Source organism: Tachyglossus aculeatus, chromosome 21 (genome assembly GCF_015852505.1).
Source record: "Tachyglossus aculeatus isolate mTacAcu1 chromosome 21, mTacAcu1.pri, whole genome shotgun sequence".
NCBI classification, from domain to species: domain Eukaryota; kingdom Metazoa; phylum Chordata; class Mammalia; order Monotremata; family Tachyglossidae; genus Tachyglossus; species Tachyglossus aculeatus.
In genome coordinates this window covers 4,952,710-4,972,596 of record NC_052086.1, presented here as the reverse complement: position 1 = coordinate 4,972,596, position 19,887 = coordinate 4,952,710, and the positions used below count along the sequence as shown (strand labels likewise).

Here is a 19,887-nt window from a genome sequence, read left to right as displayed (position 1 = left end):
AACCTGATTACCTCGAATTCACCCCGGCGCTTAGAACAGTGCTTGGCACACTGGAAGCACTTAACAAATACCAGAATTATGATTATTATTATTACCAGTCGGCAGGGGATGGGAGGGATGAGGGGAAGCTGACAATGGAGGTCGTCCACCCCAACCAGCGAAAAGGCCTGGATCCCGTCACGGGCCTTCAGATCTAAGACCCTGCATGAAGGAATTGGTTCTATCACTGGTCGCTTGCAATGTCCTAGTTCTCCCAATCTCATCCCCGCCCATTTTGGAAGCGATCAGCTCGAGAACAGTCACGCTTCTCCCTCCCCAGCCCAAATCCCCTCCGTTCAACTTCACCTGTTCATTCAATCACGTCTACTGAGCACTGACCATGTGCCGAGCACCATACTAAGCACTTGGGAGACCAGGATATAACAGTAAACAGACACGTTCCACGCCCAAAACGAATTTATGAGCACTAGATCCTCCCTTACGCAACTCTGCATCAGGGTCTCGCACCAAAATTCAGAGTGGCGGAATTCGGCAGGAGGAAGAAGGGAGGAAAGCGAGGTACTAATGAATACCGATTAATTATTCCTAAAAGAAGAAAGGCTTATTTCTAGCCAAGGCAAAATAGGTCCTAGCCTGATAGATATGAGTGAACAAGGAAGGAGATGTCCCAAATCTCTCTATTAATCTAAATTAACTAGACAAGCAGTTAACACAGTCCTGGGCACACGGTCAGCACTTTAAACATAAAAGAACTGCTACGAAGCAAAGGGTCCAGTTTCTCCTGAGCAAGTCGCGTGACTGGATATTATACTTTCCCCCCACGTCAAAAGCGCAACACAGAATGGGATATCATTATGTGGACCACGGGACAAAGTACAGGCCTGGTTCTAATCAGAGGACCTGGGTTCTAATCCAGCTCCACCACTTGCCTCTTGTGTGACCTTGGGCAAATCATTTCTCTGGGCCTCAGTTCTCTCAACTGCAAAATGGGGTTTCAATACCTGTTCTCCCTCCTACCTGGGACAATGAGCCCCATGTGGGACAGGAAGTGTATCTGGCCTTATTGGCTTGTATCTACCCCAGGGCTTAGCACAGTGCTTGACACTTAGTGAGCACTTAACAAACACCATAAAAAACCCTATCTGATTTTCCTTCACCAGTCTGAACAATCAATCAGTTGCATATATTGAACACCTTTTGTGTGTGCAGCACTGTATTGAATGCCTAGAGAGTAAACTATACATTAAGCACACATTCCCTGCCCTGAGATGAGTTTAAAATCTAAGGATCCTGGCAAAACACAGTGGTTTTTTCATTCATTCAATTCATTCAATCGTATTTATTGAGCACTTACTGTGTGCAGAGCACTGTACTAAACAGTTTTTTAACAATAAGTCCCTACTCTGATTCAAACCCTTGACCCAATGAGATTTTTTTCACTGACATGTACGGTTGGTTCATTTGATTTCCATTTCTGGAAACATCAGTAACCGGGCTCATTTGGTTCATTTGATTTCCATTTCTGGAAACATCAGTAACCGGGCTCATTTGGTTCATTTGATTTCCATTTCTGGAAACATCAGTAACCGCACTCTAATACTTCTCTTGTCTTATGCAGTTGAGTCAACTCTGACCCAAAGCGACACCACGGACACATGTCTTCCAGAACGCCCCGCTCTCCACCTGCAATTGTCCTGGTAGTGAACCCACAGAGTTTTCTTGGTAAAAATCCGGAAGTGGCTTACCATTGCCGCCTTCTGCGCAGTCAACCTGAGTCTCCGCCCTCGACCCTCTCCAGTGCCGCTGCTGCCCAGCATGGGTGAGTTTTGACTTGTAGCAAATCGCCTGCCACTCGCTAGCCACTGCCCAAGCTAGGAATGGAATGGGTAGGCCTCTGCATGACTCTCCCTCCCATTGCCGAGACTGGTAGAGTACTGGAAACTCTCCAGGTGCCAACCTGAGAGGGGTGGATTCTAATACTACAACTGTAGTATCTGCTAAGTGCTTACTCTGTGCTAAGCACTGTACTAAGAGCTGGGGTAGATACAAAATCATCAAGGCCCACATGAGGCTCACAGTATAAGTAGGAGGGAGGTATTGAATCCCAATTTTGCAGATGAGGGAAGTGAGGTCCAGAGAAGTGAAGTGACTCACCCCAAGTCACACAGCAGACCAGTGGCAGAGTTGGGATTAGAACTCAGATCCTCTGTGTCTCAGGCCTGTACTCTTTCCACTAGGCCTTGCTGCTTCTCTGAGTATGTTCAGTTCCAGGTGCTTTGAGACTCACCCAATTCACTGGGAAGATGAGCAGAATCTATTGAATAACCCCGCTTCAAACCACATTCTCCGCCCAAAATAGCATAAATGTTCCCTTGTCCTAAATAACAGAGTGAAAGGAAAAGAAGAAGAAAGGAAAGTGCACATTCAAAGAAGCAAACGTGTTTTATTTTTATTTTCCAAGCACAGTGTTCTCTCCTCCTGCATCCGCTTCCGATCGAACTGTGCTTTTGGGTAGGCACTGCTCTATGCAGGAAAGGGTCATCGGAACCTTCACACAGCTTTCTCTTCAAACGTCTAAGGAGTTCAGAACACGTCGAGGAAAAAAAGCTCCATTCTGGACACTAAAATACAAAGATAAATGAAGGAGGATTCTGTCATGGAATTCTGCAGTGTTGAGATACGCAATCCAACTTAACTTGTGTTTCTTCCCGGCCAGAGTAAGCGTTCCCAAGGGTGGGGTGGGGGGCAAACCGCAATGGCTAGAAACCTCATAGCAACCTGTGCTCTGGGATATAATTCCCTCTCACCTCTTCCTATTTTTTTTAATGGTATCTGTTAGGCACTCACTATGTGGCAGGCACTGTTCTACGCACTAAGGCAGATAGAAGCTTGGACACCATCCCTGTCTCACATGGGGCTTACAGTCCAAGTCCCCATTTTACAGATGAGGGAACTGAGGCCTAGAGAAGTGAAGCAATAATTATGGCATTTCTTAAGCGCTTAACTATGTCCCAGGCACTGTACTAAGCGCTAGGGTGGATACAAGCAGATTGGGTCAAACTCAGTCCCGGTCCCACGTGGGGCTCACGGTCTCAATCCCCATTTTACAGATGGGAACTGAGGCCCTGAGAAGTGAGGTGACTTGTCTAAGGTCACAGTAGACAAGTGGCGGGGCCAGGATTAGAACCCATGACCTCGCGACTCCCAGGCCTGTGCTCTATTTGCTATGCCACGATACTTCTGTATGAGTGTGACTGAGCGAACACACTCACTCCTAACTTATTTCCACTCTCATCCACTTGCTGCCAACTCATACCGTTCCATGGCTCCTTCCCCCTCAGCCTTAATAATAATAATAATAATGGCATTTATTAAGCGCTTACTATGTGCAAAGCACTGTTCTAGGCACTGGGGAGGTTACAAGGTGATCAGGTTGTCCCATGGGGGACTCACAGTCTTAATCCCCATTTTACAGATGAGGTAACTGAAGCACAGAGAAGTGAAGTGACTTGCTCAAAGTCACACAGCTGACAATTGGCGGAGCCAGGATTTGAACCCATGACCTCCGACTCCAAAGCCCGGGCTCTTTCCACTGAGCCATGCTGCTTCTCTAGTAGCAGTAAAAGCAGTAACCAGTAAAAGGGCTGAGAAGTCTGCTTGGCCCAAGAGTCTGGCAAAGTACGTGACTCATTACGTCGTGATTTCCTTCAGGGCGGGGAACCCGTGTCTGGCTTTGGTTGGTCGCTCCAAAGTGCTTAGCACAGTTCTACCCACACAGTAGGTGCCCAGTATGTATCACCGATCGGGCCTGCCCATTGCTGGGGCTTCGTTTTGCCCATCGAGGGGTCCATGGCCATGCCCTCTTCGAGCTGGGGTACGAGCCCTTCTTTCCCAGAAATGCCTACCTGGAGCGGCGGCCTGCTGAAGGCTTCTGGGAAATTCTTCTGCCCAGCCCAGAGTGGCAAGAGAGAAGAGAGTGAGAGGAAGAGTGTGTGTGTGTGTGCATTTGTGTGTCTGTGGGGGGAGGGTTTAGTTTGTTAAGGGCAGGGAACGTGAATACTAACTCTGTAGTAATAATAATAATGATAATGGTATTTGTTGAGTGATTACCATGTGCCAGGAACTGTACTAACCGCTGGGGTGGACACAAGCAAATGGAGTTGGACACAGTCCCTGACCCACATGGGGCTTACACTTTTAATCCCCATTTTACAGACGAGGGAACTGAGGCCCAGAGAAGTGAAGTGACTTGCCCAGGGTCACACGGTAGACAAGTGGTGGAGCCCGGATGAGAACCCAGGACCTCTGACTCCCAGGCCTGTGCTTTAGCCACTAGGCCATGAGTGACTATATTTTTTATGGGCAAAGCCCATATTTTTTAGCCATATTTTTTCTTGAGGAACATTAGCCGGGGCAGTTGATGCTGATGGTATCTGATGGCACTTACTATGTGCCTAGCACTGTTTTAAGTGCTGGGATACATACAAGTTAATCAGGTTGGACACAGTCACTGTCCAACATGGGGCTCACAGTCTCCATCCCCATTTTCCAGAAGAGGGAACTGAGGCCCAGAGAAGTGAAGTGATTAGCCCAAGGTCACAAGACAAACATGTGGCAGAGACAGGATTAGGACACAGGTCCTACCGACTGCCAGGCCTGGGCTCTTGCCACAAAGCAACAGCGGGGCTGCATCCTCGACGAAGCCCATGTTACAGGAGATGACCCTGCTGGGAGATGCTCAAGGGGCATCTACAGCCCTGCACGTGTCCAACACCGTCTCTGCAGCCAGCCCCGCCGGGTGGCTAGACCGGCGCTCAGCGTCGGACGGACGATCCCTAATGCTGCCGTCACCCTCCAGCCAAAATGCGCAGTGAAATCACCCAACTGGGTGGAAAGCTCCCGGGCCTGGGAATCTGGAAACCCAGGTTCAAATCCCACCTCTGCCACCGGCCTGCTCTGTGACCTTGGGCGGGTCACCTAGATTCTCTGGGCCTCAGTTACCTCATCTGTAAAATGGGCCCTCAGTTACCTCATCTGTAAAATGGGGATTAAGAATGTGAGCCCCATTTAGGACATGGATGGTATCTGATTTGTTCAACTTGTACCTACCACAGCACTTAGAACAGTTCTTGGCACATAATAAGTGCTTAACAAGTACCATAATTCTTCTTCTTCTTCTTCTCTGAACCTCAGTTTTCTCACCTGGAAAATGGGGGTAAAATCCCTGTACTCCCTCCCCATTAGATTGTGAATCCCTCACGGGACAGGGACTGTGTCTGACCTGATTCTCTTACATCTGCCTCGGCATGTTTTAAGCTCTCTATCACTTCCATCGTGATTTTACCTTGCATCCTACTATCCAAGATATTTCTTCATGATACTTTCGAGGCTGCCTTCTTCCCCTTCGGCCTCCGAGCGCCCAGCTTCCTGCCGCTCCCCGGGGGCGTCCGTCCTGGCGGAGATGATCCCTCCCAATCCCTGTGATCCCGGCCGACTCTTTATGCTGTCGGCGCTTTTGTAGGAGAAGACGGAACTGGAAGACGAGGACGAGTCGGAAAGGTGGCCGAGCTCTGTGTTGGGATCTGGGTTTTTCTTCGGAACGGCCGCGACCCCGGGATCGAAACGGCCCCCTGGAGCCCCTCCTTCCAAGAGCCCGGGTGGCGGCACCCAACCTCCTCTCCCGTCCCTCTCGAACCCGGGAGACTCCGGCTTCCGGATGGCTGGGAGAAAGTCGTCGAAATCGACTTGCGTCACCAGGTCATAGCGGAGCCGGGGCAGCCCGGGCGTGACAGGGTCGTCGTCCCCTAGCTCGCCCAGAAGGCCAGAGAACTGCCTGTTCCGGAACACCAGTGGGGCCCGGGCCAGGACGGGGGACGCCGCGTCTTCCGAAGACGACCCTGTGCGGCCCAGCTTCTGGCTGGAACTCCGGTCACAGTCTCCGGCCCCGAAGATGGACTCGCAGGATCCAAATCTGGCCCTCCTTTCCCCCGGCCCAGGCGAGATGGTGTCCACGGCGTCGGTGGCGAGACTCCTCAGGCTGGTGGAGCGCACCAGGCCCGGGGTGGGGCGAGGGCTCTCCCCACACGTGGGGGACAACAGGCCGCTCTCTCGCACGCCTCTGGATCTCCTCAGAGCAGAGGCCCCTGTGGTCTGGTAGATGGGCAAGGGGGAAGGGTCCTCCCATCCCAGGGTTCCTTGCTCCTTCTGCCACCGTCTTTTTCTCCTCAGTTCTTCGACAAATTCCGACAGGGCCAGCGAAGGACTCGGGAGTCTTGCTTCCGACGGCGGGGCCGAGCTTCCCCTCGGGGCCGGGGGAGACAGGGTCCCGCTGCCCTCTATGGGTTTTCTCCAGCTGCCCGGACTCTCGCCGTCTTCCGGCTTGCCGAAATCGTGCCTCACGGTTCTGAGAGATGAGAGGGAGAGACGATCAAAGTTTCCGTCTCCCCAGTTTTCTCCAGGGACTCCCCGGCTTGGGCTCACCCGAGAGGCCACTGGGCTTGGAAGCTGGTCTCTGGATTCCCTGTTCAACCTAAACCAAAAAAAAAACAAGAAAAACAAAGAGATGTGGAGTTAGTTCTATGCTCTAGAATTTACTACAATTTATGCAACCGGCATGAGAGGCGATGAGAGCGTGTGCCGAGCTTGTTTTTCTTCAGAAGCTTCTATATCTGCTGAAATCTCAAATGAACCATGTGATTTAATACTCAAATTCAAGCCATGTAAAAGATTTCTCGATGCTTCCCGCAATGCAATTTCTGGCTATAATTAAACTCCGCTAAGTACGTTAGAGCAGATTAGAACAGGGGCTAGAATGGGGGACTTGGATTTATGAGGTTCTGCATGTGGGATGATAGCACTTATCATAGAAAGCCACACCGCAAAAGAAGTCATTTGTCCAGAGATAAGCGACGTGCACGGGATTTACGTTGGGTTATTTCACCCCATCTAAACTCGGGGTCTGCTCTGCAAATCCGGTGTGTGATGATCCAGAGAAGAAATCCAAATTTATCTAAATGTTTCTCTCTGATACATTATGCCGGTGATTCCTCTGGGGGAAAAAATAATTATAACTTATAAAAGCAAAACCGGGGCACGGATCCGGGCTGAGACGGAGAAGTGCGTACGATAGGGAAAACTGTTTCTATTTCAAGAATGAAAACCAGGCTTCGCCTGGAGAAAGGGGGATTTTGAGAATGAAAGCTGAGAAACGTCCTCGCCTCAGAGAACGGGAAAGCAGCGTATGTGGAGCATCAAGGGGGGGTTGGCTGAAACCCAGTGACCTTTTCTTTAACCGACAAACCCGATTTGCCTCTCCCCACTCGAGTGTCGTTTGAACAAAGGAATCCACAGGCAGGAAATGTTGAGCTGCACGGCGATGGGAGAAGGGACCCCTGCTCAGTTGAGGAAAAGAAATTGAGACGCACGGAATGCCGCTTACAATGTGAGAGCCTTCGAAGACGAAGCCCCCGCCCCGCTGGCGGAGTCTCCACCCAGAGACTCCTTGTCGGACAGAGACCCCATGAGGAGAAGAAGTGTGGCCTAGTGGCTAGAGCCCGGCCCTGGGAGTCAGAAGGACCTGAGCTCTAGTCCTGGCTCTTCCACTTGTCTGCTGCGTGACCTTGGACAAGTTGCTTCACTTCTCTGGGCCTCCGTTACCTCATCTATATGACGGGGATGAAGTCTGTGAGCCCCATGTGAGACAGGGACTGTGTCCAACCTGATTAGCTTGGATCTACGGCACCTCTTAAGATTAATCGGCACACAAACACCTGTGTGTTTGGCACATAGTAAACATTTAACAAGTACCACAGAGCATGGGCCTGAGAGTAAGACCCATGTGGGAGAAGGGCTGTATCCACTCTGATTAGCTTGCATAATAATAATAGTAATGATAATAATAATAATAATAGTATTTGTTAAGTGCTTACTATGTCCGAGTACTGTTCGAAGCGCTGGGGTAGATAAAAGGTAATCAGGTTGTCCCACATGGGGCTACAGTCTTAATCCCCATTTTACAGATGAGGTAACTAAGGCACAGAGAAGTTAAATGACTTGCCCAAAGGTACACAGCTGACAAGTGGCGGAGCTGGGATTAGAACCCATGACCTCTGACTCCCAAGCCTGGGCTCTTTCCACTGAGCCACACTGCATCTCTTAGAACAGTGCTTGACCCCTAGTAAGAGCTTAACAAGTCACAGTTTAATGTTGTATTATCCTCTCCCAAGCGTTTAGTGCAGTGCTCTGCACACAGTAAACGCTTAAGAAATCTGACTGAAAGGGGGAATGAATGAATGAGTGAGTGAAGTACCATGATCACCACTATCAGTCCGGGTGGTCTGTTCGGTGTGACTCACACTGCCATGGCCTTGCCCATCCTTTTCCCACCAGAAGTGCCACAAGAGAGTACGGGGCGGGGGTACGGCACCTGGCGAGTTTTTAAAGGGCAGGACCCACCAACGACCACGGTGACCACAACCCGTGATCGAGGTCTACTGAGAGCTCACCTCCTCCAGGAGGCCTTCCCAGACTGAGCCCCCTCCTTCCTCTACCCCTCCTCCCCCTCCCCACCCCCCTGCCTTACCTCCTTCCCCTCCCCACAGCACTTGTATATATGCATATATATTTGTACGTATTTATTACTCTATTTTATTTGTACATATTTATTCTATTTATTTTATTTTGTTAATGTGGTTTGTTTTGTTGTCTGTCTCCCCCTTCTAGACTGTGAGCCCGCTGTTGGGTAGGAACCGTCTCTATATGTTGTCAACTTGTACTTCCCAAGTGCTTAGTACAGTGCTCTGCACACAGTAAGCACTCAATTAATACGACTGAATGAATGAGGTCTTCCCCACCCATGTGGGACGGCGACCTGTCGCGATTCCTGCTGGCCCCGTCCCTGTCACGGAACAACCCGGTGGTTCTTATGGCGGGCCTGGCCTAGTGGATAGAACACCGGCCTGGGAGTTGGGAGGACCTGGGTTCAAATCCTGGCTTTGCCGCTTGTCTGCCATGGGACCTTGTGGAAGTCACTTCACTTCTCGGAGCCTCGGCTTGCTCATCTCTAAAATGGGGATAAAGACCGGGAGCCCCTCGTGGGGTAGGGACTGTAGCCAAGCTGATTACCTTGTATCTATCCCAGCAATTAGAACAGTGCTTGACACATAGTAAATGCTTAACAAATACCACTGTTATAATTAATATTATCATTCATTAAGGAATTATTTTCACCAAATGCACTTGTTGCCAAAGATATGGCTCCTGGGACAATTTTGAGACTATATCTTCCCCTTACAACAAACAGTACGGCCCACTGGAATTTCTTCAGGTTCCTCTTGGAAAAGAGATAATATCTGCTGTATCCTGGAGTGTGTGAAGATTAATCAGATTGCCGCCTGGATCATTTTTCTCCAACATCCTTCTGCTAATCTCTCCCCTCTTCCCAGAAATCTCAAAATGGTTTCCTGACCCTCTCCACATCAAGCAGAAACTCCCAAGGGTAAGTAGAGTAAAGGGCACAAAGGAAATGAATGGGGAGAGGAGAGATGTGGAGGGGGAGAGGGAGGGCAAAGGTTGTGGGATAATAATAATAATAATAATAATGATGGCATTTATTAAGCACTTACTATGTGCAAAGCACTCTTCTAAGCGCTGAGGAGGTTACAAGGTGATCAGGTTGTTCCATGGGGGGCTCGCAGTCTTAATCCCCATTTTACAGGTGAGCTAACTGAGGCACAGAGAAGTTAACTGATTTCCCAAAGTCACACAGCTGACAATTGGCAGAGCCAGGATTTGAATCCATGACCTCTGACTCCAAAGCCTGTGCTCTTTCCACTGAGCCACGCTCAGGGATGGGACAGATGGGTAGAGTGAGGGGGCCAGCGTGGAATAATAAATAAATAATTCTGGTATTTTTTAAGGGCTTACTATGTGCCGAGCACTGTTCTAAGCGCTGGCAGATACAAGGTAATCAGGTTGTCCCACGTGGGGCTCACAGTCTCAATCCCCATTTTCCAGGTGAGGGAACTGAAGCCCCCGAGAAGTGAAGTGATTTGGCCAAGGTCACCCGGCAGAGGAGCAGTGGAGCCAGGATTAGAACCCACCTCCTCCGACTCACAGGCCCAGGCTCTTGCCACGAGGCTGTGCTGCTTCTCAGCACAAATGCCCAAGCCTAGGGAGATGGAGACTCTAGACTGTCAGCTCATTGACGGCAGGGAATGTGTCTGCTTATTGTTCTACGGTCCTCTCCCAAGCGCTTAGTACAGGGCTCTGCCCACAGGGAGCACTCAATAAGTACCACTGAATGAATGAAGATGTAGGAGTTTGGCAAACAAGCAGCTCAGTTTTGGACCAGTAACCGGGAGATGTGTGTTGCCATGGAAACCCAAGTCACCGCAGACAATGCAAGGGCCGAGCGAGTCCTGGTTCCTGTGCCCGGCTGGCTTACTCCCAGGCCGAGAGCTGGCTGGGGAAATCAATCCATCCGTCCGCCCGTCCATCCATCCATCCATCCGTCCGTCCACCCATCAACGGGGCCGAGTCACAGGATAACAGCTCCTCCTCCCCGTTCCCATTCCCACACCCCCATTCCCTTCCCTCCCGCCCAAGGCCGTGATCCAAAGTATCTCAGGCCACCCTGCCTCTCCTTCCCTGGGCCCTCTTCTTCACCGGGGCTCCTGGGGATGAGGGGGCCTGGGCAGAGTTGGGGCTCCTGGTTTTGATGTAGTCGGGACAGGTAGTTGGTCTTTCCAGTGCCCTGTTGGCCCTGTCTGGATGGAGGGGTCAGGGGGGAATGGGACCCCTGGGGTCCTGGGGGGCAGGGGAAGGGCAGCCAGAAGGCTACAGTTTCCCAGTGGAACACTACCAGCTCTGTTGTACTGTCCTCTCCCGAGCACAGAACACGGTGCTCTGCACAGATTCATTCGTTCATTCAATCGGGTTTATTGAGCGCTTACTGTGTGCAGAGCACTGTACTAAGCCCTTGGGAGAGGACAATACAACAATAACCAGACACATTCCCTTCTCACAGTGAGCTTATAGTCTAGACGAGGAAACAGACATTAATAGAAATAAATAAATTACAGATATGGACATGAGTGCTGTGGGGTGTAAGTAAGGAGAATATTAAGCATTCAACGAATATCACTGATTGATTCACACACACACACACACACACACACACACACAGAGTAAGTGAACCTGCAGGAAGCCCACCCGTGTTCCTTCTCCTGCAGCCCCCCGATTCTCTGAGCTTGAATGGCCGGGGAGAGAGGAGAAGGGGGCCCCTGGAACCATAGGGGCTGAGAGAGTAATGAAAGATAATAAAAATAATTGTGGTATTTGTTAAGTGCTTACTATGTGCCAGGCACTGTACTAAGTGCTGGGGTGGATACAAACAAATCGAACTGGACGTAGTCACTGCCCTGTATGAGGTTCCCAGTCTTCATCCCCATTTTACAGATGAGGGAACTGGGGTCCAGAGAAGTGACATGACTGGTCCGAGGTCACACAGCAGACAGGTGGTGGAGCAGGGATTAGAACCCATGACCTTCTGACTCCCAGGCCCGGGCTCTAGCCACTAGGCCAGGCTGCTTTGAATCTGATCATGAAGAGCAGCTTGGCCTAGTGGATAGAGTGTGCGTCTGGGAGTCAGAGGACCTGGGTTCTAGTGTAGCTTGGTGAAAAGAGCAGGGACTTGGGAGTCAGAGGTTGTGGGTTCAAATCCTGGCTCCTCCCACTTGTCAGCTGTGTGACTTTGGGCAAGTCACTTAACTTCTCTGTACCTCACTGACCTCATCTGTAAAATGGGGATGAAGATTGTGAACCCCACCTGGGACAACTTGATTACCTTGTATCTCTCACAGCACTTAAGACTAGTGCTTGGCACATAGTAAGCACTTAACGAATACCACCATTATTATTATTATTAGTATTCTAATCCCAGCTCTGCCATTTGTCCACTGTGGGGCTTTGGGCAAGTCACTTCACTTTTTCGGGCCTCAGTTCCCTCATTTGTAAAATGGGGATGAAGACTGTGAGCCCCATGTGGACTAAGGACTGTGTCCAACCCGGTTCACTTGTATGTACCCCAGTGCTTAATATAGAATCGTGGCTCAGTGGAAAGAGTACGGGCTTGGGAGTCAGAAGTCAGGGGTTCTAATCCCAAATCCGCCACTTGTCGGCTGTGTGACTTTGGGCAAGTCACTTCACTTCTCTGTGTCTCAGTCACCTCATCTGTAAAATGGGGATTAAGACTGTGAGCCCCACATGGGACAACCTAATCACCTTGTATCCCCACAGTGCTAGAACAATGCTTCGCACACAGTAAGCACTTAACAAATACCATCATTATTCAGCGCTTAGAACAGTGCTTGGCACGTAGCAAGCGCTTAACAAATACCATTATCATTATTATTATTATTACTATTATTATTGTGCCTGGCTCATAGTAAGTGCTTCACAAATAACAAAAATAAAAAAAAGTAAAAAAGAAAAAACAATCATCTCCCAGTGCCACCATCCCATTCCACCCTTGCTTCCGGGCTCCCTCCCCCACCACATCACCCCTTCCCCACTGCCCCAGCACCCCAAAGCTACAGGGGCTGGACAAGGAGAGGACTAACTTGCCTTGAGCATGTGCCCTGACTGTCAGCGGCCGGTCGGACACCCCTACTCCTTGGTGCCGGACGGAACTAGTCCAGGAGAGAAAGCCACACCACAATTTCCTTGATGACCAATGAGCGCTCTATCAACACCAGGGATTCCCTGTTTGAGCAACCACCACAACCCTCTGAACCGGGGAAAAGAGAGAGGGAGAGAGAGAGAAAAGAGAAACAGAGATAAGAGATGGAGAGAGACAAGTAGAGAGAAGAGAAAGATAAGGAAGAGCAGAGAGATAAGGAAGAGGAGAGAGATAAAAGAGATGAGGGAGGGATGAAAGAGAGAGATGGAGAAAGATTAAAAAATCGAGATAAGAACCGGAGAGGATGAGATGGGATGGAAAAAGCACAGGCCTGGGAGTCAGAAGGTCCTGGGCTCTAATTCCGGCTCTTCCAACTGCTTGCTGTGTGACCTGGGGCAAGTCACTTCAATTCTCTGTGCCTCCATTTCCTCAACTCTAAAATGTGGATTTAATACCGATTCCCCCTCCGAATTAGGCTGGGAGCCCCATATGGGACACGAACCAGGTCCAACCTAATTAACTTATACCTACCCCAGTGCTTAGAACAGTATCTTTATCACATAGCAGGCCCTTAACAAATACCATTTTTTTTTAAAGAAGATGGAAAAAGGGATCCTACCAGAGCGGGTAGGATGTGCTCTATATAATAACAATAATGATGGCATTTGTTAAGTGCTTACTATGTGCCAAGCACCGTTCTAAGTGCTGGGATAGAGAGATGGGTAATCAGGTTGGACACAGTCCCCGTCCCACATGGGGTTTACAGTCATAATCCCCGTTTTCCAGATGAGGGAACTGAGGCCCAGAGAAGTGAATCGACTTGCCCAAGGGCACACCGTAGACAAGTGGTGGAGCCGGGATTAGAACCCAGGACCTTCTGACTTCCAGGCCCGGGCTCTAGCTACTAGGCCATGCTGCTTCTCTATTTAACTGAGAAGTAAAAAGCACGCTTTAAAAGCGTGCATGCGCCGGAGCTAAGGTAAACATATTTACATGAAATTCAATATTCCTTTAACAACACCATGAATCATTCCTGACGTTACGGTATCTCCTGTTTTTTTCCAGAGATTTGTTTTGGTTAGCATTCTCCAATTACGAGACAATAAAAACCACTTAATATTCCTCAATGTTGCCAAATAAGCTGGTCCAAAGCGGTCCATTACAGAAAAGCTTTTCTACACCCCAGTCTGAAGTAGAAATAGTTTCTGGAGTCCAAACACCATGATCATCATCAATGGTATTTATTGAGCGCTTACTACATGCAGAGCACTGGGCTAAAGGCTTGGGAGAGCACAATACAACAGAGTATTGTTAGAGAATAACAATACTAGAGAAGCAGCATGGCTCAGTGGGTAGAGCCTGGGAGTCAGAAGGACCTGGGTTCTAGTTCCGACTCCACCCCTCATCTGCCGTGTGACTTTAAAGCAAGTAAAGCAAGTCACTTTACTTCCCTGAGCCTCAGTGACCTTATCTGTAAAATGGGGATTGAGACGGTGAGCCCTTATGTGGGACAGGGACTGGGTCCAACCTGATGGGTCTGTATCTACCCCCAGCTCTCCATACAATACCTGGCACATAGTAAGTGCTTAACAAATGCCATTTAAAAACAAAAAAAAATAGCCAGAGGGCCACGGCTCAGCAGAGCGGATGGGGCAGTGGCCAGCAGAAGTCTCAGTGCCTTGTGGGCAGGGAACGTGGATATCAATTCTGCTATACTGTAGTCTCCTGAGTGCTTGGTCCAGTGCTTTTCACCCAGTAATAGCTTGATAACTAATAATTATTACTGCTACTAATAATAATGATGGTATTTGTTAAGTGCTTACAATGTACTAAGCACTGTTCTAAGCACTGGGGTAGATACAAGGTAATCAGTTTGTTCCATGTAGGGCTCACAGTCTTAATCCCCATTTTACAGATGGGGTAATTGAGACACAGAGAAGTTGTGACTTGTCCAAAGTCACACAGCTGATAAGTGGCAAAGCCAGGATTAGAACCCACAACCTCTGCCTCCCAAGCCCGGGCTCTTTCCACTGAGCCATGCTGTTATAATAACTGTGGTATTGGTTAAGTGCTTACTATGCACTAAGCCCTGGGGTAGATACTGGGATCATCAGGTCTCTCAAGGGACTCACAGTCTTCTCAATGGGCAGGGAACACATCTACCAATTCTGTTATACTGTATTTATAAGCTCGTTGTGGGCAGGGAATGAGCCTGTTTATTGTTGCATTATAATAATGATGGTATTTGTTAAGTGCTTACTGTGTGCAAAGCACTGTTCTACTCTCCCAAGTGCTTAGTTTAGTGCTCTGCACATAGTAAGCACTGAACAAATATAATCGAATGAACGAATGCTCTCCCGAGTGCTTAGTACAGTGTTCTGGGTGGCGTAGTGGAAAGAGCCTGGGCTTGGGAGTCAGAGGACCTGGGTTCCAATCCCAGTTCCGCCACTTGTCTGCAGTGTGACCTTGGGCAAGTCACTTCACCTCTCTGGGCCTCGGTTGCCTCACCTGTAAAACGGGGATGAAGACTGTGAGCCCCAAGTGGGACAACCTGATTGCCTTATATCTACCCTTAGCGCTTAGAGCAATGCTTGGCACATAGTAAGCGCTTAACAAATACCACAGTTATTATTATAATGATGGCATTTATTAATGCTTACTATGTGCGAAGCACTGTTCTAAGCGCAGAGGAGGTTACAAGGTGATCAGGTTGTCCCACGGGGGGCTCACAGTCCCCATTTTATAGATGAGGTTACTGAGGCACAGGGAAGTTAAGTGACTTGCCCAAAGTCACACAGCGACAATTGAACCCATGACCTCTGACTTCGAAGCCTGGGCTCTTCCCACTAAGCCACGCTACTTCTCATTATCATTATTATCTAGTTATTATCATTATTATTCTGCACACTTTAAGCACTCAATAAACACGATCGATTGCATCAGTGGTGGTGACTGAGGAGAGACCGGGAAGTGGTGTCACCTGCAAATTCCTGTGATCAGCAGACTCTTGGTAAATCAATGGTGGCGGAGAGGCTCGATTTCGCTCAGGGAAGATGGGAATTAGCTCTGTAGCATCCAGAATTCTTTCTTACTTGCCTAGAGGCAGATTTCTTTTTGGGCCTGGGCTGATTTGCACATCAGCCTTAACTGTTTCCCCCCTCCCACCCTCCCCGTCTTTCAATAGTCTCCCAAAGCTAACGGAAACACACTCCGAATCTAAAATTTCGTGTTTTTTGGAAAGACGGAGCCTCATGAACCGAGCGAATGGGATGGAGGATTTTCCCGGGAAAGGATTTTCGGCAGTAAAGAGCAAAGACGTAATACCCTCCTTAAGCCAAATGGAATGCCGTTGTGTGAAACGGGCACCCAAGCCAACCCTACATACAACAGTAATTAGCGACGATTACACAGTAATTAAAATCACGGTGATTATGTTAGGGAGCATAATTTATACAATAATCTCTAGCTTCACACTGCAACATGGGACCCGTCCAATAACAACAGCGTGGAGCTCGATCCGGTAATAAATTCAAAACGGAGTACTGCTAATTATGGAGTGATAGACCAGCCATTGAATCTAGGATATAAATAAAATCCCAGGCAGGATACACAATTTATTTGGGACCCCACGGAGCTACTGAGAGAACAGGAGCAACTTGCCACTTCAACCTCTACCCTTCAAGGCTCTGGGGGCAGGACCAACGGCCAAAACCCCAGAATCCACTAGACTGGAACATCTTTTTTGGTTTGTTTTTTTTTAAGCATTTGCTATATGCCGGGCACTGTACTAAGCACAGGGGTGCTTAAGCCCAAGATCATCAGGTTGGACACAGTCCCTGTCCCACACTGGGCTTACAGTCTCCATTTTAAAGATGAGACAACGTGGGCCCAGAGAAGTGAAGTGACTCGCTCAAGGTCACACACCAGACAAGTAGAGGAGCTGGGACGAGAACCCAGGTCCTTCTGACTCCCAGGACCGTGCTCTATCTGCTAGGCCACGCTGCTTCTCGTCTCTCCATCAATCAGTGGCTGTGTGTGCGGCACTGCGCTGGGCGCTCGGGAGAGTCCAATACAACAGAATTGGTAGACCCGTTCCCTGCCCACCACGAGCTTACAGTCTAGAGGGGGACACAGACGTTAATATTAATTACAGATAGAGACAGATGTGCTGTGTGGCTGAGGGTGGGGGTGGGTATCACATGCTTAAATTGTTCAATTCTAATAGTAATAATAATAATGATGGCATTTGTTAAGCGCTTACTATGTGCCAAGCACTGTTCTAAGCACTTGGGTAGATACAAGGTAATCAGGTTGTCCCACGTGGGGCTCACAGCCTTAATCCCCGTTTTACAGATGAGGTAACTGAGGCACAGAGAAGTTAAGTAACTTGCCCAAAGTCACACAGCTGACAATTGGCAGAGCTGGGATTAGAACCCACGACGTCTGACTCCCAAGCCCGGGCTCTTTCCACTAGTCCACACTGCTTCTCTAAGTGCACAGGCTTTGTTTCTACCTCTAGGACAAACAAACCCCTCCCCCCACCCCAGCTAGACAGCAAGCTCATTGTGGGCAGGGAATGGTCATTCTTTCACTCATTCAATCGCATTTTATTGAGCGCTAACCATGTGCAAAGCACGGTACTAAGGGCTTGGGAGAGGACAATATAACATAAGACATATTCCTGCCCGCAATGAGCTGACAGTCTGCTAGGGGAGATAGATATTAATAGACATAAATAAATACATAAATGAACAAATAACTAAATTACAGAATTACTGAATGTGTTTGTTTATTGTTGTATTCTCCCAAGCGCTTATTCCAGTGCTCTGCACACAGTGAGTGCTCAATAAATATAACTGAATAAGGCACTCAATCAGCTCACCCCTCCACTGTTTTCCTACTGCAATCCAATCCAAGCGCTCCACTCTTCTAATGTCAATTTCTTCACTGTGCCTCCATCTCGTCAATCTCACAGCTGCCCGCTTCCCCACATTCTCCCAAGCATTGAGTAGAGTGGCTTGCACACAGTTAGCACTCAGTAAATACAACTGAATGATTGCACTTGCCCAAGCGCTTAGTACAGTGCTCCGCACACAGTAAGCGCTCAGTAAATACGACTGAACGAAGTATCCTCCCCATCACTCGGCACCTGGTAAATCTGCAGTGGTTAATGAGCCTCATCGAAAAAGCAAACATCGGAACAGAGAGGCAGCATCACGAGTGGTTAGAATCCAGGCCTGGGGGTCAGAAGGACCCGGGTTCTGATCCCAGTTCTGCCCCTTGTCTGCTGGGTGACCTTGAGCAAGTCACTTCACTTCTCTGGGTCTCAACTGTAAAATGGGGACATCAGTTCTCCCTCCTACTTACCATATGAGCCCCTTGTGGGATAGGGGCTGGGTCTGACCTAATTCATTTGTACCGATCCCAGTGCTCAGAACAGTGCCTGACACATGGGAAGTGTTTAACAAATACCATAAAAGAAAATAAAAACATTTCCATCCTGCTGCTTCGGAGAGAAGCCAGACACTCGGCTCAAGAACCTGACATTCAACGCCTTTTAAATGCTCGTGAATCCATGAAACCCTTAACTGTGAAACGGGGATATCAGCTTTCCCTTCTATTTAGACTATGAGCCCCTTGCGGGATAGGGGCTGTGTCTAACTTAATTCATTTGTACCGATCCCAGTGCTTAGAACAATGCCTGGCACAGGGGAAGTGTTTAACCAACACCACAGAAAATAAAAATAAAAACATTTCCATACCCCCGCTTCAGAGAGAAGCCAGACACTTGGCTCAAGAACCTGACACTCAACGACTTTTAAAAGCTTGTGAATCCATGAAATCCGAGGAGCGGAACAGATGCCCGGCGACATTTTAATGAGCCGCGGGGGCCGTGTTCACCCTGGAGGAGAAGCAGTGAGGCCTAGTGGCTACAGCGGCCTGGGAGTCAGAAGGACCAGAATTCTGGTCCTGTCTCTGCCACTTGTCTGTTGTGTGACCTTGGCCCAGTCACTTCATTTCTCTGGGCCTCAGTTCCCTCCTCTGGAAAATAGGGATTAATAATAATAACAATGATGGTATTTAATAATAATAATAATAATGACATTTGCTAAGCGCTTACTATGTGCCAAGCACTGTTCTAAGCGCTGAAAGGGATACAAGGTGATCAGGTTGTCCCACATGGGGCTCACAGTCTTAATCCCCATTTTACAGATGAGGTAACTGAGGCCCAGAGAAGTTAAGTGACTTGCCCAAAGTCACACAGCTGACAAGTGGTGGAGCCGGCATTAGAACCCATGACCTCTGGCTCCCAAGCCCATGCTCTTTCCACTGAGCCACGCTGCTTCTCCGCTTACTATGTGCCAGGCACTGTACCAAGTGCTGGGGGGATACAAGCTGATCGCATGGGTCAGAGTCCCTGTCCCACATAGGGCTCACAGTCATTCAATGTAGATGAGGAAACTGAGGCCCAGAGAAGTGAAGTGACTTGCCCAAGGTCACACAGCAGACAAGTGGGGAAGCCGGGATTAGAACCCATGACCTTCTGACTCCCAGGCCTGGGCTCTAGCCACTAAACCATGCTGCTTCTCTAAGATTAACTGATTAACCAGCAAGGTTAATCAATCAATCAATCAATCAATCATATTTATTGAGCACTTACTGTGTGCAGAGCACTGTACTAAGCATTTGCTGTGAGCCCCATATGGGACAGGGACTGTGTCCAACTTGATTGACTTGGGTCTATCCTAGCGCTTAGACCAGTGCTTGGCACATAGTAAGCGCTTAACCACTACCATAATCAATATTATTATTATTATTATTATGAATAGCAACAAAAACTACTGAAATAAATAAATCAGCACAAGGCTAAGCCCTGGGGTCAGAACAAATTAAAGCAGGCCGGACACTGTCCCCGTCCCACACGGAACCCACAAGCTCACAGTCTAAGCAGAAGGGAGATCGTTTAACTGATGGAGGACATGGAGGTCCAGAGAATTTATGCTATTTGCTAAGCACTTACTATGTGTCAGACACTGTTCTAAGCACTGGGGTAGTTACAAGGTAATCAGGTTGGACACAGTCTGTGTCCCATATGGGGCTCGCGGTCTTCATCCCCATTTTAAGGATGAGGGAACTGAGGCCCAGAGAAAAGTGAAGTGACTTGCCCAAGGTCACCCAGAAGGTAAGGGGCAGAGCTGGGATTAGAA

At 48.8% G+C, this 19,887-nt stretch overlaps 1 protein-coding gene and 1 non-coding gene across 2 annotated transcripts in view; both read right to left on the bottom strand.

Annotated features, from left to right (window-relative positions):
• Positions 1-1,829: 1,829 nt before the first annotated feature.
• LOC119942987 lies at positions 1,830-1,967 on the bottom strand. Its single transcript, XR_005455477.1, has one exon. It is a non-coding gene; the product is annotated as a small nucleolar RNA SNORA7 (small nucleolar RNA).
• Positions 1,968-2,417: 450 nt separating this feature from the next.
• Positions 2,418-19,887, bottom strand: part of MYO18B (myosin XVIIIB) — a 149,371-nt gene continuing 131,901 nt past the window's right edge. Inside the window, exons 43-44 of the mRNA XM_038763467.1 lie at positions 5,345-6,529; positions 2,418-2,621 (exon numbers count right to left, since the gene is read on the bottom strand). Coding sequence (XP_038619395.1) covers positions 5,356-6,529 — 1,174 coding nt within the window. The 3' untranslated portion in view covers positions 2,418-2,621; positions 5,345-5,355. The remainder of the gene's footprint in view (positions 2,622-5,344; positions 6,530-19,887) is intronic.